Source organism: Gambusia affinis, linkage group LG06 (genome assembly GCF_019740435.1).
Source record: "Gambusia affinis linkage group LG06, SWU_Gaff_1.0, whole genome shotgun sequence".
Classification (NCBI taxonomy): Eukaryota; Metazoa; Chordata; class Actinopteri; order Cyprinodontiformes; family Poeciliidae; genus Gambusia; species Gambusia affinis.
This window is the reverse complement of record NC_057873.1, coordinates 23,473,436-23,496,434: the sequence shown is the minus strand read 5'-3', so window position 1 is coordinate 23,496,434 and position 22,999 is coordinate 23,473,436. Positions and strand designations below refer to the sequence as shown.

Below are 22,999 nucleotides of genomic sequence, written 5' to 3'. Positions count from 1 at the left end.
GGACGTTGATGTTGTTATAGACGCCACTGTCGCCACCTACTGGCACAGCATCGGACGTTTTTGATTGGAGTCTTAGAGATTATCGCAAAAACTTGACGACGTGTCGGATCAGAAGCACGCTGAACTCTGACAGGTGTAGACTGGAGTTGGACTCGCCTGTTGTTGATGGCAGTCACAGAATATTTGACCAAATTGTTAAAATATATCACGAGTAGTGCAGCCAAGACTAAAATATGGGCATTAACGAGTTTGCATAATTGGCCCAGCAGTATGACACAACCCTGTGAGTAACCGGGCTTTTATTCCTTAATCTCCCCTTTTCTTAGGAGAAACAAAGCAGCATTCCTTTGCTCAGTCTTTCCCCTGAACTGTCTCCTGGATAGAAACCCCACATGTGACTCACAGACCCATTGTCATGTCTAGACCCGGTTCATGCTTCTTTTCTGCTAACATCCCCACCCCCACTGCTCCCCCACGCCACCATTCAGGGAGTTGTTCTTTTCCGAGCTGAGTGACAGGAGCAGTCTTGCACTGACCTGCAGCTGAACTGGAAGAGGGGGCCAAAGGTTGGGTCCCTTATCTGGGATGGAATGCTGTGCAGCGTAGAAAGACAGGTCTCAGATAACAAGAGCGGGGAGAGACACGCACACAGATAGGCTGAGCAGAAGTGCTGGCGTCTCCGCTTTAAGTGTGTATTGTTTTATGAATATTGTTCGGTAATTACCCTTTTTAAAAACAAAAAAATACTGTGAGGGAGAAAACTAGTTGAATTATTCATGACGTTTTTCACAGTTTGTTGTTTTGAAATGTTTGTGTGACACCTTGAATGTGTTCAAGGCTGAACGGGGAACTGAACCACACCTGCTGCAGGCTCCTCCTGTTTCTATTCCTAAGGATCTCACAGGAAGGGAGTTTTTTATTCTCTCTCCTTTAATGCTACGGCCTTGGATGATACATCCATGAATGTGTATTTCTTCAAATGCAGCCCCTTGAAAGCATCTGCAGAACGTCCAGATTATTCCCACACAGTCATAGCACTCAAACTAAAGAGATCGTGACCTCCAGTCTTTAACGCTGAGATCTCTGCGACATCTTTCTGTTACAGCTGGAGAAACATGTGAGCAAGGTATTTCTACCACTGCTTTTATTTGCAACTCCATGCCAAGACAAATACATGCAAACATTCATCAAAGTGAATTCTGACAATCACTGATTCTCAAAACGGTTTTGAAAAAGTACCATAAACCCAAGGTTTTGAAATATCACCATATTAAAGGTATTTTTATCAATCAAATCAATCAGATTTTATTTGTTTAGCACATTTCAGCAGCAAAGTGCTTTCCATCAAATCAAACACAGAAACACAATGCAACATAGAAATCAAGAATCAAAACACGACATTAAGTCAGGTTCCGTCAGTAAATGTGAAATTGATTACGTTTCAAATACAATCCTAAACAGGTGGGTTTTTAGTTGAGTTTGCATCCATAAAAGGTTTACCTGTTCCACTCCTACTGTGTTATATGGAACAAAATACCTATGGTATTTTATATTTCCCTTTTGAAATGGTTGAAAGGTTTCATGCCTAACCCTAACCCTATACTTTAAAAGCCATTTGTGAGCTTAAATAACCTGGTATTTGTGCTGTGTGTGTGTGCGTGTGTGTGTGTGTGTGTGTGTGTGTGTGTGTGTGTGTGGGCGTGTGCGTGCGTGTGCGCGTGTGTGTGTGTGTGTGTGCGTGTGTCGGCGTGTGTGTGGGTGTGTGGGCGTGTGTGTGTGTTAACAGTGGGCTCTTGTCCTAGGACTCCACTGTTAGAGTTAGATTTCAGCGGCTGAAAAGCCCCCATTGTGCAGGAAACAGGAAGAGTATTTCGTAAGGAATGTTATGAAAAATATAAAAAGAAGTCAAATGAAAATGTGTCAATGAAGAATTTGGAAATTGTAAGAAGAAAATAAGAAAAGGAGAGACATTTTTACATATCCAGATACAATTAACCCGAGTTAATAACCTGATGATCAAGGATTGTAAATCTAGTGGTTTTTGTGCACTGAAGGAGGCTGCTCTTCTTTTTTTGGGGGGGAAGGGAACAAATGTTTCAATTCATCCCACGTTTCCAATACAGATTTTGAGAGAAGATTCGACGGCCTTGAAACGAGCACCGTGTCATCCTGCGCCAAGCCTGAATCCGGGCCTGTGGCTGGATGTTTGTGGGGTGGGGAAACTGTCTTTGTCAGTGAGGTGTTTTTTTTTCAGCACAGGAAATTGCTTTGTGAACTTGAGGAAAAACACAAATTAGCCCACTTTTGTCCCTCGCGATCTAATTTGGATGGCTGTGGTGCCAGAGGCCGGGAAGCCAAGGGAGGCGGTTGGGGTTGTCGCTCATTCTTTCTCGCATTCTCGTCTCCCACATGCATCTTGAAAATGTAAATATAATGGATCACAGGCATTTTCCAAGCAACTAAAAACACCTTTTGGAATCATTTCTGCTCAAACTGGATAATGAGTCTTTTTTTATTTATTTATTGTAAAGGAAAAAGAGTTCACTTTTTTCTGACTGTTCACATTTAAACCCAAAGTCAAAACCTGGAGAACATTATTTAAAACGTATTTGTTGCCATTTTTGTTTCTGGAGGGGAAGGGAACTGGATGGGTCACGTGACAGTGAAGGATTGTGGGATATTTAACTGAAGCAGTGAAACAATGTCAGCAGGGTGGTCATTGTATAATGTTGAAGGAGTAGTAATTTAAATGTACAACACAGGCAAATACTGGTTGTCGGCAATAACAGCAACATTAATATCTGTTATTCGTATCGGTTAAAATGTTCCTATTTATACTGAATCCCGCGTTTAAACTTTGTTTTTTTTTATTTCATGTCAAACCTCTTAGCGTAAAGGGTTGTTTGTAAAGTTTTAATCAAGCCAGGCTTCCTTTTGGTTTTCTCTCTACCCTTATTTATGAACGTAACGGAAAGCCCAGAAAGACTGAGCGAATGTTTCTCTTCCAGATTTCAGCTTTGCTCGAAGCCGCTGTTCAGCACAGACACCGTTAGCTTTCCAGTTGTCGACTTGAGACGGAAGTGAATCAGCCAGTGTTTGACCTGCGCTTCACCATGCAGGCCTTTGTTGGGCCTCCGAGGCAAACCACTGGTAACCTTCCAGGAGGTTCATCTTTATCAGCCGGGCAATTTTTTATACGGAAACACAAAGGAGCAGCAGCGGTCAGGTCCACTCTTCGATCCAGCGGTGTGTGTGTGTGTGCCGAGAGTGTGTTTTCGACTCTCTTGTGGAGTGGGATTATGGTAATTCTGTCCTTGGAGATGGAACCGTCTGACAACGGCTGCGTTCATTTGTCAGGAGAGGTAAACAACGAGGATGGAGGGAAGGAGCTGAGGGACGGGGTGGGAGAAAGGAAAAAGGTGTGATAAACAACTTGATGAGCAGAATGATGGTTTGATGCCGACATAGGCTGGTGGGGGGGGGACGCGGGGGGGGGAAACTGGGTGTGATGATGAGTCAGTTGCTGAGACAACAGATGTGACTGAATCATAAAGAACTGGAAGGTGAGGAAAAGATATAAGGAACAGCTCGTAATCTTTGTCACTATGGTGACAGCATATCAGACAAACACAAGTCCTGGGTGAGGCGTGGGTTGGTTTGAGATTCTCAAACGGTGGCTCTCGTTATGTTTTCACACCATAACTATACACCTGCTGCTTTTTTTTTGTAAAGAAGGGCTCAAAGATGGGCGCTTTCTTTCTACTATCCATCTGGCAGTGTGCTCAGCAACAGGTGGGGTAGGGTCAACACTGTGATACCACGTGTTCCATACAAAACTTCTGTCACTTCCTGTTGCATCTCATCAGAAAGACTTCAGACCAGCCAGTATTACTGGTTTGCCGTTGGTTGTTCTGATGTCAACAACTAAAGTTTTGTGGAAGCTTCTTCCTTTTAAAAGTGGAAACATCGTCGTACACCTTTAGCCTGGGCGTCACATTCGTTTCGTGCAGAGTTTGCTGAATGATCTGCACCGCTCACACAGACACTCCAGCAGAGCGGACGCATCTTGGCAGCAGATTCAAGGCAGGGCAGCGGCAAATAATAATCCAAGCAGGCGGGACAGACGGCCGGTTGGGCAGTGCAGCGCCATCTTGGCTTTAGAGCAACTAAAAAAAAATCCCGGAAATTTACATCGACTTTCAATGCCAACATTTAATGTGCATAATGTGCACTTTAATAAATAGAACCAGAAAATGTAAAAAAAAAATAAAAAATTGACAAACTTATGAATGTAACCAATCTGATTGTATACTAAGTTCATGTTACTCTCAATCCTTTGCTGCAGTTGCTTACCACCTTTTTCTGTCGTGTCAGGTAGATATTTATTTCTAGTTTGCCTGAAACAGGAGTTTGTTTGCACAACCTTAATGCCAGCTTGCTTACTCATGATCTTCTTACATCTGTCTAAGACTAAAGAACTATGACGCTAAACACAAAACCGAAGCTTAATGATTGTTGTTTTTGACAAGGCAGCAGAAGTTCTGGGATTTTTGCAGCTTTAATGAAGACATGAAATGCTTTTGCTCTGTCATATGTGGATCTCATCATGTGGGGAAGCTCGTTTTTCTCATTGCAGTTTAGTAAAACAACAGCCCCACCTGGTGGTCAACTGAAGGAATAAAATGCACCTTTCCCTTTTTTTAATTTCTTCAGCTGGCTCCACACTTTGTATCACTTTGACGTTGAACCCTTTACTGCAAATTTAGATAAGGCTGCTTTGCTTAAAGTGCTCACAGAAGTTATTTGTTCTGGAAGAAAATACTTAGGATAACAGTGTGTTCATTCAGGCAGAATAGATTTTAAAGTACTGGGCATGATTCCTAAATTCTGTCTCTTTTTGAAGATTCTGTTCTTAAAACTAGACTACCAGTCATCAGATCAATGATCTTAAATGATGCATATTGTCCTCTTGCAGGCCCAGAAGAATGAGAGGGAGTCAATCAGGCAGAAGTTGGCCCTGGGCAGTTTCTTCGACGATGGCCCGGGCATCTACACCAGCTGCAGCAAGAGCGGCAAACCCAGCCTGTCCTCACGGTGAGACCTTTGAGGTTTTACTCTGCTCAGCAGCCACGTGATTAATTATTGGAAAACGCTACATGGTTTTATATATTTTTAATTAAATTACTGGCTCTGGTTTGGCAGTCGTGACTTTCAGGAACAGAATCAATCAGGAAAGGTTGACTCTAAAAGAGGGTGTCGGCGTGAGTAACTCTGATCGGCCTTTGTGGTTCTCACTTCCTTGAACACACCCACACGCACACGCACACGCACAACGCTGCCACCTCTGACACCGAGCCTTACTGGAATCCAGTCTCCAGTAAGCACTCCTGTGCACGGCTTTTTCTTGCTCTTTGAATCATGTGGATTTCTCGCAACTGTTTGTTAGTGTTGACGAGTAACAGGAAACTCATGACCGTACTGTAAATGACACATTAGTCTGGCCTTTGAAGAAATAACAAAAATATTTGAGCCCAGAGGAGTCTAGGTAATTGAAGCTGTCCTGTGAAACAACAGTCAGCCACTCGGGTCCTGTTTTAAGCGGACCTGTATGGATCTTTGCCGTGTAATCAATCGGCCCCTGCTTGTAATTACTGCAACGAATAAGCAGATTATTGATCAGCAGCGGGGCGGATCTGCGCCCTAATGATATCCTGCCCTTCCGCGACACAAACGCCACCCGTCCCTCCCCACCAACACCGCCTCGCCTCTGGATCTGAGCGGATTGTATCGGACCTACTGGGGGCCTCCTGAATCGATCTGCATTGGAGACAACAAGAGGGATGATTAAAAACACAAGTCCTGTTTAATTGTAACCAGTCTGCACTATTGGTCCAGTAAAAGGAGCAGCTTCTGGGTTTTTTCTCTCTCTCTCTCTCTCTCATGTTCTCAGCACTCTGAATGCTGTTCTTATTATTGGGGCAAAGAACTAGACTGAACTCATCAAACACTGTTTGTATTTCACGGGTCGTCCTCTGCTCGTCTCTCTCCTTGCGTTCCCCTGCAGGCTGCAGAGCGGCATGAACCTGCAGATCTGTTTTGTCAATGACAGCGGCAGCGACAAGGACAGCGATGCGGATGACAGCAAGACGGAGACCAGCCTGGACACACCCCTGTCCCCCATGGTACACACGACGACACACAGCACCGCGCAAAAGTCCTCCTGGCCTTTAAGCATTTTCACATATTGTAACATTATCACCCTAAACGTTAGTGTGTTTAAAGGATCTTTTGATAGCTTGAATGAAAAGGGTTGTATAATTGTGAAGTTAAAGAAAAATGATGTGTGGCTTTCAGGGTTGGGGACTCCTTTCTAAGAAGTTAGTTGTGCAGGCCTTATTCCATTAATCATAAACATTAGACCAACATGGTGTTTAGCTGAAGCTCCAAATTCAACCATGTTGCTACCCATCATGTCTCAGTGACCCAACATGGTAATTCGTCCTCAGAGGAGTCAAATCTGTAATTTCACACTCACCTGTAAGGTCTGCACTTTTTTAATCGACCACAGTGGGGTTTGGGTCAGACAGAAGGGGAGGACATCAGTAGATTTAAAACTGTTTACTCTGTCGTTCTACAGCGATGCATTCTGGGTACAGAATAAATGTTGTTTGCTGCGCCGCAACAGGAGCGGAGAACCTGAGGAGTGTCTGTTTTGGGATTGTTGTTATAAAAGAATATTCTGGAAGGATGTGACAAACTTGATCATCAAAACATATTTAAAAATGATATTGACTAATAAAAAGGCTATTTCTAGTGGAGAAATGCAATCTTAGTGATACTTTATGTTGCCAACATTTGCATAATTTAGGTAAAACGTCCAATTCGCACCCTCAAACATCAGCAACAAAAACTTGATTTCCAGATTTTAACGTCCGTTATCCACAGGACTCTATTCTAGTATCCTTCAAATCAAGTTTAAATCCTAAAACTATTCAAATTATATCTGCCTTTCAAAGACTACAACACAGACGCACCAATTTAATGTTCACATCATAATTTACATGTTCTGTAATTCATATATATTTAGAATTTCTGTTAAAATCTTGTTCATCATGTTTCATTTTGTTCCTTCATGTCTCGTTTGAAATAACGTTATTGGGGAAAAACAGCAAACACCCACTGTGAAATAAGAGCGTCGATATAAACGCCTAACCAAAACTTCCACACAGACGTCAAACTTTATTTGGTGCTTTACAATTTACCTGGAAAAATCTATTCAGGGGAAGCTAAACGCGCTAAGCTTTTTTTAAAAAAAAAAAAAAAGTTCGCAAATGCTACTGCTATTAGTGCACGAGTGGATTAGTGGAAATGTGCTCACCACTGATGGCTGTGAAAAAGTCGAAGGTGCAATCCTTTCACAACTATTGTATTCTGATGTTATTTTTCAGAGTCCAAAAATAGGAAAACTGATTTGAAGTGTCATCGACAGTGTGAAAGTAGCAAGGATCAGATTGTGTGAAAAGAAACTTAGACAAAGTGAGAACGAAAGCTGTGAAATAGGTAAGATATTTACTATGACTCAGAGTTATAACGGGCACTCTGCTTGCTTCATGGTAACGCTTGCTGAAATTCTTTGTTGCTCGTTCACCAGATGAGATTTTAAAAAGGGAATTGCTTGAAAGGACTGTAAAACATGGGTTTCGCTTCACTTTCCGTCTGCCCCATGTAGCTGATGAAGCTTGAGAAATTATTTTTAGACCCGAGTTCATAATTTCACACAGTCAAATGACAGGAACGCATTTCGGCAAACATTTCAGCTTTTCTCTTTATAGTCCCACTCTCTCTGTCTCTCTCATGTTTCCCCACACACTCTTTCACTTCCCGTTCACCTTCTCTTTCACTTTTGCTTTCCCTCCCTCCCGCCTGTTTTCCTCCGCAGTCCAAGCAGAGCTCCTCCTACTCGGACAGGGACACCACGGAGGACGACTCGGAGTCCCTGGAGGACATGGACTTTTTGAGTCGGCAGAAGAAGCTGCAGGCGGAGGCGAAGTTAGCCCTGGCGATGGCCAAGCCCATGGCCAAGATGCAGGTGGAGGTGGAGAAACAGAACCGCAAAAAGTCGCCAGTGGCCGACCTGGTCAGTAACAAAAAACATAGAAGGTTTTACAGAGACGGGGAAGATGGGTCTTTTGATCCTGGCCTCCAAAAAAATGGTACAAAAACAAGTGATTTGTGTGAAACTATTTATCGAAATCAGATTACATGTATGGAATATGTGGTGTCACTTCGATATTTGTTTGATATAGCCTAACTTACTGCTTTATATAGCTCAAAATACATTATAAATATAGCAAAGTACACTAATCTCTCTGCATAATGGAAAAAAATGCATCATATCAGATTCATCATCTTGCTAATTTCCATTGGCAGCCCCACAAATATGGAAGATTACAAATAAAAACAAAAAACAGTATATAAAATTAAATTAATGCTCATAGAATCTAATTATAATGTTAATCTATATATATAACTTCACAATCATCTGCAAAGGAAGGTGTCTTGTTGAAAAAATTTTGTTAAAGTTTAACAGAAATCTAGCATAAAATGAGAGCAAACAGTAGCCATACTTACAAAAAAATTACGCACATTTTGGAGTAACGTATTAGAAAAGATTGATAGAAACAGCAAAGTTTGAAAAAACGTCCTTAATTTCACAAATACATCTTTACGCTCATTTGAGGTGGTTATTGCTTTTGTTCCATAAAAGATGAAAACACATTTGCCAAATACGTCCTAACTTAACGAACGTTTAGCTCACTTCGATGTCACGACTTGGAACGTCACCAAAACTAGTTGACGCGACAGATCAGGTCCAACTTGGCCAGTAGCACATTTCTGAAAAACTTCTCTCCACTTTCCTGAGACGTGTGATCCACGCTAGTTTGCAACCTCTGCACTTTGTTGATTACAGCCATGCGTCACGTCAATATCTGACAAAATTACGCTTTTCGCAACCTGGTTGATTCACTTCCAAAGATGGAAACATCTAATTTTCATTTTCCTTTTGTCTTTTTTGATGCATTTTAAAGCTTGACTCAAAATTCACATGACAATTGGTGAACCATAGCTAGTGTGTCAGAAAACACTCAGTCAGAATGTCAACTGACTTACAGAGTTCAAAACATATTTTGCACCCAAAGGACAAGACAGAGTCAATAATAAGACAAACTGGACGGACGAGCTTCTCAACAGACAGCTGTGAGAGATGTCTTCTGTTTATCTCAAACTTGCAGCTGCAGACATCAGGAGACCTTCACAGTGGTTCAAATGGTTAATGGTCTGCAAAATGGTTAATGGTCCTGCACTTAATAAAGTGCAGGACTTTATCAAGTCAGAGGACTCCAAAGCTCTTCATCAGTCATTTGTTCACATCGCTTCTGTCACACCGACAGATGCAAGTCGGCTTTCTTTGGTATGACCGTCACCAGCAGGCAAGGTTGGCCACCTGGCCAAGGTGACCAAGCAGGGGTTCAAACTGGCAACCCTCTGCCACCCTCAACAGAAAGGAAGCCAGTGTTACACACAAAGCCCGTATGAATAATTTAAAGACATAACGTTATACCTCACTTTAGTCATAAGACTTTAGAAACCTAAGTTCAACGCAGTCATACAACTTTAGCCCATAAAATAAAACTTCCCTTTTAAAAGGTGCTAAATCTGAATGAGAGCGTTTCAGATGAAGGCCTAAAAAATACTGCTGCTTTTACTTTTCATAATGTTTTATTTTATGTTTTTCATTAGAGGGCATACAAATTCAAGATTCATCTGTTTTCTAAAGCATATGTTTTCTTCCATCTGATTGTAGAAATTGTACAATTCTAAGCTGATTAGATCACCTGGAGGTATTTGATCAGATCCAGTCTTTGACCGGACATATTTTTGTGTGAGATTTTTCAAGTTCATTTTGCAGCTCCTCAAAATGCCACTCAGTCTCTTTACATCAACCTTAAGACGCCACATTTTATTGACACATTTCATCTCACACTTTAACCCGGGCGCTGGGTAAAATATCATCCGGTCAAAGTGGTCCTGCAGTTCTTTTATTGCCTCTTCGTCCCACCCCATTTAGAGAAGGGAAGGTCACTACGACCCCTCTTGCCTTTATTTCCTGCATTTTGATCTGCCTCCTCCTCTGGAGCGCATTCACCGAAAGACTCCACATACACACCCGTACAGTGTCACGCCGGGGCATGCAATATTTCCCAGAGCCGATTTACTTATTCAGAGGAGAGCAGGGTCCATCTATAATTCATACGCCGGAAAGCTCTGGTTCGGTTGTTCGGGGATGTAGTTGTGCTCCGCAGTCAGAGGACATCACTGTCACATCCGAACGAATCACGCGGTGAATGTTGAGGCGTTTTAAAGCTGCAGCTGCCTGCTCTTTCTCTCTTTTTCTCTCTTTCTTTCTTTTTTTTTTTTTTTTTTTGCAGCAGTAGGGGTTGATAGGTATTTTCTCAACCTACATACAAAAGAACCACAGACAACGTTTACTAGTTTCCAACCAAGCTTTTGCAAAAGGAGAAGACGCAGCAAACCACTTCTACAAGCTGCTCACCGTGAAAACTGAAAACCTTCACTTAGAGTTTGTCCTTTACTAGCAGGGAAGGGAGTGATAAAAACAAAAAAACAAAAAGGAAAAGCCAGTTTTGTCCTTGTGCACAGTTTTCTTTCTCACGAGGGCGAGGGAACATTCTGCTGTTAGAGATAAACATGCTACAGGGACACTCTGTAAGTGTGGGAAGACACAAGTTTCAACACCGCATCGGTTCGCACACACAGTAGACAGCTAAAACCTATAAATAAAAAATAAAATAGTAATATAAAACTACTAACATAAGAGTGATAACAACACATAATAGTTCTAACAGAGGTCTTTTAAATCAATGCTTTCACGTGGCAGGTTGATCTGAGAAAAACCACTTTGAAAAAAAAAAAAAAGACTGAGTCAAATTAAAATTCCTGCTGGAAAATTTGTGGATGTTTACATCACCCAAACAACAAGGTTTAGGAATCACCCTCTCCTCTAGTCTACTACCTTCATTTTCCCAGTTTTATTACGACCAGCCTGGATTTCCCTGTCTTCTTCTCGGTGACAGATAACGAGAGTGTCAACTATAAGCTTGCGTGGTGAGATCTTGGGTTTTCCTAAACATACAAAAAAAAAAAAAAAAAAAACTAAAAATCACTGATAGAAAACGAGAGAATATAACCAATAGAAGAAAGAAAAAAAGTATCAGACACTTTACTAGAACTTCTTCTATAAACCCAGCTTCATTCAGAAATGAGCAAACTTCCTCAGTATAACCCCTGTGGTATCGAGCTCTGAAAGGGTTATTTTCAATCAGCGGTATGATTAGTCCAACCACAGAAACTAACACTAACACAGCTGAGTCAACGCTAACGCCGCCATGTTCCACATATCCCACTCACTCTGGACAGCCAGCTCTCCTGACGTCACCACAGTTTCCCGAAACTGAAACTGTTACGTTATGCGTTGTGTAGAAGTGAATCTAGCGATATTTGTGAAAGTGAAAGAGTTTGGGGAAGCGCTTGTGCACAAAGGGAGATGGATGGAGCTATTTCCCCCCCCCCCCCCCTCACTGGAGGTGAATGGAGCTGGAAGAGAAATAAAGCATTTCAGTGGGTTGGGTGAGAGCAGCAGGGTTCGCAAGGGAACTGTTTGTTTTTTTCCCCGGAGTGTTCCTGAGAGCTTTGGTAAATTTTTATCGCTTGTGTCCTTTCACTCTGCGGATGACTGCAAATACGAAACATACCGCTGGACACAGAAAAAAAAAAAACACGTTCAGAAGCCCTTTAGTTTTGTAGGAATTGATTTTTGATATTAAAAATAATAAAAGATACTACATGAAGATATTTTTTTTAAAAAATCCTTTCTGTTTGTTTGCCTATCCCACTATTACTTTGTTATATTTTCATCTTTTAACCCTGTTTGCATTAGTATTATCTAAGAAAATTCCTAGATTTCCTTAGAAGGCTGTTCAAGAAAATCTAGAAATTAATTGAAAAGGCATCATAGTCTGACAATCGTTCTTTTCAGCTTTTACTTTAAAGCTGCAGTGTGCAACTTTTATGAAGAATTAGGTTTTTTTGATGTATATATTTCTTAAAACAGTTGCTACGTTGTGATAGTATAATATAAGACAGATAATCTATGAAAACATGGAGCTAATCTCCCTGTGGTCCTGCTGCAATATTCACAAATACGGAGGAGAATCAATCACTTTTGTATATGTGCTTCTCTCACTTCCTTTCTGCTACACAGACTTCCATGAATGCAATCTTTTCATTGCTTTGAAAAATTAGCTAACGTCATGATTAGTTATTCTTTCTTAGAAATGTGAATGTTGTTGTGCTATAGCAAAACTAGTTAGCACAGCCACTGGCCATGCTAAGCATATAGCCACCGATGATGGTGGATAAACAATTTCCCTGTAAGACTAAGTAGTTTCTCCACCATTAGCCCATTCAGCGGCGCATACACGAGATTGATTCGCAGCACTAAGACCTTCTTCCTGACTGGTTGTTTTTCACCAGGAGCATTAAATTTCTGCAGACCACAATAGTAGCACCAGGAGGAAATGGAGGAGCTCCATTTTTTTTTTTTTTTTTTGCACAGTTTATCTGTCTAACACTGTACTGTCATGACATGACGACATTTTTAAAAATTATGTAAAAACATATTTTTTTAGAAAACTCACACTGCAGCTTTAACGATATTCATGTAACAAGACTCCTTTTAACTTATTCTCCTGTAGTTTTTTATGGCTTTCATTTCATTAACTTTATATTTGCAATAATTAAGTTGGTTTAAACAAAATATTGTTTCAAGAGAAAACATAAAGCCTAATGAATGATTTTTTTTCCCCTTCCATCAGCTTCCACACATGCCTCATATCAGTGAGTGTCTAATGAAAAGAAGCCTGAAACCCACCGACTTGAGGGACATGACGCTGGGGCAGCTTCAGGTTATAGTCAACGACCTGCATTCCCAGATTGAAAGTAAGTGAACACACAACAAGTCGCTGACCTCTGCTTTCTCTGGCAGAAATGAGCAAGAAGACAAATGGGGGAAATACCAGCACAAACACACTGACCCCCAGCCCCTCCTCGGTAGATGTGAAAGTTCTCAACTATATATTAGTCACTTTGACGCTGTACAGTACCAGTCAGCAGCTTCCCCTGAGCACTTACTGTTACCGCTCTGTATACCTCACTGATCCTGGTATCCATAGATGAATAATCTACTATTTTAACATCAAACCCTTTCAGAAATCCCCATGAGTCCCAAATCACAAAAAAAAAAAAAAAAAACGTTCTCGTCTACAAAGTCAGCTTTTCCCTTTTTAGACCTCTTCAACGTTTTATTGTTTTATTTTCTGGGGAAAACAAGTGATGCGAAGAGGAGCACATGCCACTGATGTGTCATGTGTCAGTTTTTGACAAACTGTTTTTGTTTTTAAAAGCATTGTTTAAAGTAAGGTAAATGTCCCGGGGTTCCTGCAGACTGTTAAAAGTAATAAAAAATACCATAAAAATACATTTTAGGTCTAAAAGTGTTATTATATACATTCCTATGTAACATTCTGGCATCTACCTGACATTTAGTTACTTCTGGTATTTTCACTGGATGTTTTTTTTTTACATTGCTTTGAAAAATTAGCGAACGTCATCTTTTTAGTCTATGATTAGTTATTCTTTCTTAGAAATGTGAATGTTGTTGTGAATGTTGCAAAACTAGAAGAACCCCCATCAAACACAGAGGCAAACAGGCGTGTCGTCAAAAGAAAAGTATCCTTGGAAACTGAGGCTATTCTGCTCCTATATCTGGCTTAATTCACCCTCGACAGATTTGTCTTTACACTAATGTATTTAACATGACTAGAAATAAAGTTCATGTTTTTAAGCAGACTTGGACCTAATAGAGAATCAGTGGAGGAGCTTAAAGTTTTGGGTGGTGGTGTTTACTTTGTTGATATACACAGTTCTCATTAAAAAAGGAATCAGTTGTGATTAATTAATTAAAGATCCTGCAATGGAGAACTAACATTAGAAAATGTTTGGGCTAAAAACTGACTTCAGTCGTCACTTGTTGCCTACCATGAAGCTACAAAATCTCCAATTTAAGTTGATAACCTTATGTGTACATAACTTATAAAATAATGAGTGAATAAATTCACCTCTTGAAAAGTGTTTAATGTAACTCTCTAGTCCATTGCTGCAGTCCTGTTTCACCATTTCATCCACATTCATAACTATTAAAGAAGAATTGTGACTATTTCTGAACCATACACTTCAAAATTACTGCTTTTGACAAATGTGTGTGTCTCCATGCACGTCACTGCAGGTCTGAATGAGGAGCTTGTACAGTTGCTACTGATTCGGGATGAGCTGCACATGGAGCAAGACGCCATGCTGGTTGACATTGAGGACCTCACCAGGTGACGACACACCAAACGGGACTTTTTACTGATAAATAAACTATAAAACTCAATTTTTTTTACTATAAGTGTTCTCATTCACATACAGGTCTGATTAGGTCTGGCCTTTTAAATAAAGGAGCCACTTAAGAAGATGTTCAGTTATCAGTTTGAAATCTGAAGCTCAGCCACACCTGGATTATTCAGCAGGGTGAAAATCAAAAGCACGTCAATAGAACCACATTTGAATGGCTTTCAAAAATACAAAACAAATTGAGGTTTTTACGTGGCCTAATCAAAGTCAGATCTTAGAGAGTTGAGATGCTGTGGTGTGACCTTAAGCGGGTCAAAAACCCTCCTGGGGCGTAATTAAAACGAATGACTCATTGCCAGTTAGAGCAATAAGTTTTTTGATTGATTCATCACCATTGGTTAAAAAGAAAAAAAAACTGTTATATAATAATTATAGACTTATTACAACATTTCTCACTTGATTAACTCTGACTCGTTAAGTCTGTGGAGTTCCCCTGACTGCACACTATCATCTTTACTACTGTCACCAGTGGAGCAGGATTATATTTCATCAAAGCAAAATCCAGTTCCCACATTCTGTGTTTTTTTTTTTTAGCTTTTCCATTTATTTTGGTCCTTATCCATATTTGGAGCAGTCGACTGATAAACTATTACTGTTAAAGACCAGGAAAAACCTTGAAATTTCCCTGCAGAATGTTCCTTTTAAAGAACCACAAATTTGAATTAGTTTAAAAACAAAATACTTGCATAGCAAGTGACAAACATACATTTTTAGCATAAAAAGTCTTTAAAGTAGCCTCCTCTAGCATAGTATCGTTCTGCCGTCAAGCTATTTTTTTATTACCACTTTTTCAGCAGTCCTTTGATAACATGAATTTTATTTTTATGCTTTAGTTTTTTTTTTCTGTTATTTTTATGAAATTACATCCCAATGTCGTACTGTGTGTAGTGACAATGTCTTTGAAAAGCATGGTATGAGATAAATAGTCCTTTATTTTGTCCATCCGTTCATAAAAGTTCAGCTTGTTGAATCTTTTGCCATTTTTTTATGCTTTTCAACAACAACAACAACCAAAAAAAAAAGGTACATTTTACTAAAAATTTTTTACTTCTGCTTTCTTCTTCGCAGGCATGCTGAGAGCCAGCAGAAACATTTGGCCGAGAGGACCCTATCCAAATAAAAGACGCCCGTTCTTCCCCTGTCCTGGCTCCCGTCTGTTTCCCTTCTGCCGAGATGAAACCTTTCCTCCCTGGATCACTTCCTCTGCAGCCCCGTGTCTATCCAAAACCGCCCTGCCTGCCCCAAGTATTTTCGCTCCTACCTCTCCCGCCCCCCAACTTCCCTGCCGTCTACCCTTCTACCAACTCACTGACTTCACTGGTAGCAACAGCACAGAAGAAAACAAAAAAAAAAAAAAGAACAAAAAAACCCACTCTCTTTTAACTGCTTCTTCCCGGCGCCGAAGGATGGAGCGGCGCGTCCGACTTCCTGGGAGAAGAGGAGAACTGATTGTGTGTCGTCATAGATTCTGCCCCCCAGCTTCCTGTGCAGTAGTCGGCCTTGCTTTGCTACTGTTTCTTTTCGACTTTCTACATTTGCCACTAAATTATACCTGTTCAGATGCAAAAAAAATAAATAAATCAATCAATAAAAATAAAAAAAAAGTGTGGGGGGAAAAAAACCACATCAAATAATAGTTCAAACTTTAGTAGAAAGTCAGTCATGAAAAGGAAAAAAAAAAAAAAAAAAAAAAAAAAGGAAAAACACTGTATGACAAGAAAACTGAAAACGAATTCCTTCAGAACATTTTTAAGTTGGACTCCAAAAGGTTGAACCGTTTTTATTCTGCACAAATGGTAGTTTTCAACTGAGAAACGTTTGTCCGAAGGTGCTAAAAAGAGTGTAAAGGAAACATGCCTGCTTTGTAGTGGAGTTGTAGACTGGTAACACGTTCACTCTGAATTGCTCTATCGGCATTTTGTGAATGTTGAATCTTTCTGACATGAGTCATTTCAAATGAATAGGTGTGTTTAATATCATTTTCATCCTGCTGTATTCAGATGCTTTATTTGAGGGAAAGAAATGTTTATGTACAGAAATGTAAAATAAAGAATAAACTTGGTTTCGTATCTGTTGGCCTGTGCAGTTCGTCGCCCGTCAGCCGAGCCGCTTCGTCTTTCTAAGAAGTGTGATATTACGTAGCTACTGTGACTCAGCTGCTGCTTTTCTTCGTCTTACTTCACTATGTCATTTATTGATGCAAGCTGGGGGTTTTTTTTTTCCTTCTTCTTCTCCGTCTTCTTCTCAAGGTGACTGCGAATTAATTTGGACAACCCCTTTTAAAGTCATTATGAGGAATTGACCACCGGTGATCTTAAAATGTATAACATAAAGTTCACTTGTGGTGAGGCACCAAACCATACAGAGATAAATCTGTATGACTTGAATGTTTTGTGATGAATACAAAAATTTTATTTATTTATTTTTTTCAGGTGAACCGTTTTCTCCTGGTGTGTTGTGCACCTGAACACATGCTGTAACTCATACAGGGACCGTGGGTTTTGAGTGTTCGGTAGCCCTGTGGTCAACGTGTACAAAGAGCAGGAAACTCCTGCAGCCACACGGAGAAAACTAGTTTCAAAGAAATGCGTTTCCTTTCAAACGCTCCGTGAGATGTGCGTATGTGTGGATTTTTCACAAATCAGCCTAAATCCGAGTTAGTGAACACTTTCCCCCTCGCCAAGATAATCCGTCCTGCCTTACAGGTGTGTCAGGATACTGACTTGGACATTAAGATTAGCGCCACAATGAGGCCTCTCTGAAATCTGCAGTCACACAGCACGATGCCACAGACGTTGCAGGTTTTGAGGGAGAGTGCAATTGTCATGTTCACAACCACAGACCACGTGTGACCACACCTCCACCTGGTCCCCTGAAAGATCGTCTGAGGACGGCCACCCGGACATCGGCTTCCACAATCTGTTTGTAAAACCAGACAGTTCCTTTACAAAGTGTCAGAAACAGTCTTGGGGAAGCTCATTTGGATTTTCATCGTCCTCATTGGAGTCCTGACTTGACCGCACTTTGTCATTATAACAGATTTGATATGGAAAATGCTCAGGTTTGATTGTGTCTGACACATTGGAGAGTAGTTCTCTATGCGGTTTTCACTGTTCAGGCCGCAGACAGTGTGTGTCATGCTGATGTTATAAATGGAGTGACCCATGGCGGTGGATGACAATAACATGTTATCAATAATGAACACAGGTGTATTTTATTGAAGACATTTTAAACACACCGAGATACCCCGATAGTTTGACCTCCACCTCATGTTGCCGCATGATGATGTACGACCCCATGTTGCCAGGATCTGGACACAGCTACTGGGAGCTCATAGCGTCCCAGTTCGTATTTTGGATGCTCTGGATCGGCGTGTTCTACTTCCTGCCAACATCCAGCAACTTTCCGTAGTCATTGGAGACGAGTGGACCAACATCCCACAGGCCACAATCAACAATCGGTCAACATGTGAACATGCATGAGGTGGAAACACCAAAACATAAAAACTATTAAACGAAGCGCCTGATGCATGAGGGATCGCGAGGGCTCACCCTTCTCAATGGATGCCATCTGGTCGAGGAACATAACCTACTGATCGGACGTCTAAAGTAAGCCCCCACCACACTGTGTTCCATCAGGTGCCCGTTTTGTTTCTTTTACTCTGTTTCCTTTCGTTTAAAATCATTACGCACTTTAAGTTACGGCATAAAAGACGAGCTAGGGTGAGGGTAGCGGGACGTAACGATAGATAGATAGATAGATAGATAGATAGATAGATAGATAGATAGATAGATAGATAGATAGATAGATAGATAGATAGATAGATAGATAGATAGATAGATAGACAGACAGACAGACAGACAGACAGACAGACAGACAGACAGATAGATAGATAGATAGATAGATAGATAGATAGATAGATAGATAGATAGATAGATAGATAGATAGATAGATAGATAGATAGATAGATAGATAGATAGATAGATAGATAGATAGATAGATAGATAGATAGATAGATAGATAGATAGATAGATAGATAGATAGATAGATAGATAGATAGATAGATTTTTGTTCATGCTTATTATTTTTTAAGGATTGTTTTCAAATTTTGTGCAATTTTGAGAGGAGAAAGAGACTCAGTCTATTGAGTCTCTGGGGACAATCAATTGTCTTTATTTATTTTTTTTTTATTATTTTATTTTTATATATATATATATTCAGAATTTATGTCCATACAAAATCTACATCCAGGGTACAATATTATTCTTTTTCTTTTTCAACCCCCCACCCCCCAAAAAAAATAAAAATAAAAATACACCCACCCCACCCACTCTCTCTATGTAGCAATTGTCTTTATTTATATAAATACATTTATTTATCAAATGCTGTTTAAGATAAGTGTTAGAGTTGTGTTCTTCGGTTTAAACTATATTTTTGTAAAAGGAGATTGTGGAAATTACATCTTGCTTGTGCGGGAATTCCCCGCTTCTTTGTATAAAAACCTTGAGATGAATCGCAGGAGACCAGTATTACTGCAAGTCCCAGATCTCTCTGTCTGGTCCGAAAAAATGAGACACGTTCATTTATGTAAGTCAGTGACAACCGAGTGATCAAATGCGCTTTTTAAATTGTTTTTTGTTTATTTGTTTGTTTGTTTTTTGGTTTGGTTTTTTCTTATTATTATTATTGTTCCGTTTTGCTTGTTTGGTTGCCCAAAACTCGATGCTATCGCGGGTGTTGATGTTTCTCCTGCAGGCTTTTCCAGCTGCGTCGCGCTGCCGCTGATGTTGATGCTGCTCAACTGGCGCACATCCACTGGGCTGCCGCTTCCGCAGCCGCAGCCGAGCGCAAACAACAGCGCACAATGCGCAAGTCTCTTCAGAAGCCTCCTGCTGAGTGTCACAGAGGTTCTCAAAAGCGTGAGTAAACTTCTTTTTTTTTCTTTTTTTTTTTTTTACTTATTATTTAACTATAATCCCCATCAAAATTAATAAAAAAAAAAATTTATAAAATAAATGTAAATTTTTGCTTTGCAGAAAGATTTGTGTTTCAGCTTGATCAAATCCTATGAGATGCCAATGAGGAGCAGCGAAACAGTGCGGGTCTGCACTCCCGCTTCGACTCAGGTAAATAATTAAGACATTATTGTTGTTGTTGTTGTTGTTGTTGTTGTTGTTGTTGTTGTTGTTGTTGTTGTTGTGTCTATTTCTCGTCTTTGCCTGCTGGTTGTTGTATGTATGGCGAAACATTGTAGAGTAAAGCGCTTTGGAGTCCTAATTATAGATAATCAGAGTTAGAAGTTGTCCTCCAGCTCCCAAATTACATTAAAATAACTTTAAAATACTCTTATAAGGCATTGAGAAAGAATCTGTATCACATGCATCAAACTGAAGGTTCGTGGGCCAAATCCGGCTCGCTGTAGCTGTTTCTCTGCGGCCACAGAAACAGAATTTCAAGATAACAGTTGTGTGCTTAGATATTGTTTTTTTATTTGTATTGTGCCAAATTACTTAAGTGTTAAACAGTGTTTGATTTTTTTTTTTCTTAGTATTAATTGAATGCTGAGAAAGCTTTAATATTTTAACAATCTGTTAATGGGTAGCTGCATGAACACTTTTTGCCATATCCGGCTCTTCCATTTGAAATGAAAATGAGTTTATTGTTAGACCAAATAATAAAACAGCTAACAAAACAAAACATGGCAATTCTTTGTTACTTAATACTGTTCAGCATTAGAAGACTGGATAAATATGTTTCAGAATCCGTTTCTACCAAATGCCTTGCATTAAAGTAAAAACAGACACATGAAGCTGGTTTCAGCTTTGTTTACAGTTTCATTTATATTGTGGTATCTGTGTTGACCAGGAATGTAAACTCCTCAACAGCGACAACAAAAACTCATGTAAGAAACTTGTACTTCCCCTCAGAACTCCGGCTGCGGGATGCTGATCAACTCGTCCTTCAGTGAGGTACGTTGTTGATGCCAGTCGCTTTTAAAAGGTTGACTCAATAAAGTAAATCATAAGTCATGTTTTCTTTTGTCATTCTTGTCCTGACAGAATGAGTGTGTGATGAACATCATGAGGGATCTGGCCTACTACCACACCGCCATTGAAACGTACCTCAAGTCCCCACTCCACAGGCCGGAGACGGAAATTCCTCTTCTGAGTCCGACTCTGGGAATCCTTCGGGACCTGAGGAAGGTCAGTGAGAGCTGCTGGACGCGCGGCGACGCGACAAACATGTGATGCTGAAGGAATCGGTGGGGAAATTTGGAAAATGGAAGTTGCATGATAAAATCTTTTTCTTGGTTTGCACAGAACTGTTCCCCGATGGAAACAGCAGAGCACAACTCTACTGAGGTAATTTTTTTAATTTTTTTTCTAGACTTTTTGTGTTTGTTCCCCATTTGCACCACTGTTTATTTTTGGTTTTGTTTTTCGTCTAATCCTTATTAGACGAAAACACTGCTTTACTTCAAATAAATTAATCCTGTAATCCTTACAGGGAGATTAGTGTTTTCTTGTAATTATTCTTCAAAGGGCATTTCTGTTGTTAGCACGATGGTCATTCTCCCGTCTGTCCTGTATTTAGGACGCACCCGGTCGGTGGGGAAACTCCTCCTACGTGAACCGACAGAAGATGTGTAAGATGATGAGAGGCTTCCACGTTCGCGCCATCACCATCAACCGAGTCGTGGGCTACATCTCCTCAGGGGACCACAGGAAGTAGACACACCGAAGCTTCAACCACGTCACCGTCGGTCCTGTCTGCCCTCCATATGATTCACCGCCCCAAACCCGCAACGGCCCCTCGCTGTCGCCACAAGCTACTGAACGTGGTGCTCAGGCATAAGCTATCGGTGTGGACCCTCTTCTCTTTGTAAGAGCCAAGGGTCCGCCAGTCTGTCACTAAGATTAAGAACGGTCATATTGGCCTGGTGTCAGTTTATGAATATATTCCAGTATTCGATTTAATTTATATATTTATGATTTATTTATTTATTTGTATTAACTTATTAATTTATTTGATCTGAAAGTAAAGCAGTGTTTTGTGAAAATCTCTAGAAAGCTGATGTGTATTTCAAATAAAGTTCCCCACATTTGTTGAATGGCACTTTTTCCAGACTCACGTTTCTCAGTTAGCTTTTCACATTATTGTGTGTGTGTGAAAAATAATTTTCCTTCTTTGATTTTTTTATTTTTATTTTTTTTGGTTTTGTACCCTTCAGTGATTCCTTTGATTCAGTTTTAACGTCAGAAAAAGATAATCTGAGTAAAAACAAACTGCAGTTTGCAAATGACAATTGTATCTAATTAAGGGAAAAAGTTATCCAAGCAAATCTGGCATTGGTGGAAATATTACTGTCTCCTTTATTAAGCCATGAATAAAATTTTTAATTATTATTATTTCATAAAAAATGTTTGCTGTTGGGATGATAAAATAGATTGTTGATTTAAATACAGTCCATCAAATATTCATATTTTGTCAGGTGAATAGTTGTATGTATGTATGTGTATATATGTATATTTATATATATATCTTCTGTTTACATTAAAACATTTTTACAAAAACTACCTACTGTAGCTTTAATGTTTGTTTCAGCTTAACATAAGATCATAAAACTCCTTTTGCTCGCAACTTTTGTCAAAATAGGATTTATAATCAATGAAATTAATCAGAAAATGCTTTAAAAGCTTAGCTCAAATGACATAAATTTCTTTTTTTTTTGCTTTAAGTATTACCAAATTGAATTCAATTAGTAAAAAATCAGATTCATATCAGTTCCCTGCGATTTTTATAAACATTTCATTTTATTTGCGGGGTAATCATGTTGCAAATAAATCTTAATCCTGAAAAAGAAATGATAATCTATGGATTCTTCTGGAGGTTAGCAAACTGCTCAATGGATGGGCAGGAAAATACTTTATGAAATTGATGTGTTTACGAACAATAATGTAGTTTTAATATACATCTCTTGCAGCTATAAAATCCGTTCTCTCCTGCTTTAGTGTTTGGTGCCCTTAGTTATGTAGAGAGTGATTGTGCTGGCCGTGCAGCAAACTCCATGCAAAGTTCTAGTGCCAGTGCTTCGGCGGTCAAAATAAGTGTCAAATAAATACAGGCTTCATATCGCAACATTTTTTTTTATTAGCAAAACAACAACAATTTGCAAAACTAAACTTTTAAGTTCAGAACTCTACATTGATTTGGAGATCATTTAAAACATTCACCTGTTCAGATAGAGAAAATGAGACGTTTATACGTCTCAGGTTTTACATATTAGTAAGGAAGCTGTAACAAAAGTGTGTGTACATGTAGACAATTTTATCTTGTATAAAATGGTGCAAAAGTCTGCCATGGACTGATGGTTGGTTGTGTTAATTGTATGAAGTCTTAATTGTAT

General features: G+C 39.7%; 2 protein-coding genes across 6 annotated transcripts in view; both read left to right on the top strand.

The window, feature by feature from the left end:
* schip1 (schwannomin interacting protein 1) overlaps positions 1-16,661 on the top strand; it is a 269,390-nt gene extending 252,729 nt beyond the window's left edge. For all 5 annotated transcript variants that reach the window (XM_044119238.1, XM_044119240.1, XM_044119239.1 and 2 more), the window contains 6 exons: positions 4,976-5,094; positions 6,065-6,182; positions 7,940-8,137; positions 12,957-13,080; positions 14,426-14,519; positions 15,661-16,661. In XM_044119238.1, the coding sequence (XP_043975173.1) occupies positions 4,976-5,094; positions 6,065-6,182; positions 7,940-8,137; positions 12,957-13,080; positions 14,426-14,519; positions 15,661-15,712 (705 nt within the window). In that variant the 3' untranslated portion in view covers positions 15,713-16,661. The remainder of the gene's footprint in view (positions 1-4,975; positions 5,095-6,064; positions 6,183-7,939; positions 8,138-12,956; positions 13,081-14,425; positions 14,520-15,660) is intronic.
* A 2,606-nt stretch (positions 16,662-19,267) lies between these two features.
* On the top strand, positions 19,268-22,022 carry il12a (interleukin 12a). The gene is made up of 6 exons (XM_044119469.1): positions 19,268-19,511; positions 19,629-19,718; positions 20,520-20,561; positions 20,652-20,795; positions 20,913-20,954; positions 21,187-22,022. Exons 1-6 carry the CDS (start codon positions 19,377-19,379, stop codon positions 21,322-21,324), a joined length of 591 nt encoding a protein of 196 aa, XP_043975404.1. The 5' UTR covers positions 19,268-19,376; the 3' UTR covers positions 21,325-22,022.
* Positions 22,023-22,999: the final 977 nt, after the last annotated feature.

What these genes read in the sequence shown, in the direction of transcription:
- il12a (XM_044119469.1), top strand. Translation starts at nt 19,377, where the DNA reads ATGTTGATGCTGCTCAACTGGCGCACATCCACTGGGCTGCCGCTTCCG. An exon ending in TCACAGAGGTTCTCAAAAGC is followed by an intron (nt 19,512 to 19,628) that starts GTGAGTAAACTT and finishes TTTGCTTTGCAG; the next exon opens with AAAGATTTGTGTTTCAGCTT. An exon ending in TCCTTCGGGACCTGAGGAAG is followed by an intron (nt 20,796 to 20,912) that starts GTCAGTGAGAGC and finishes TGGTTTGCACAG; the next exon opens with AACTGTTCCCCGATGGAAAC.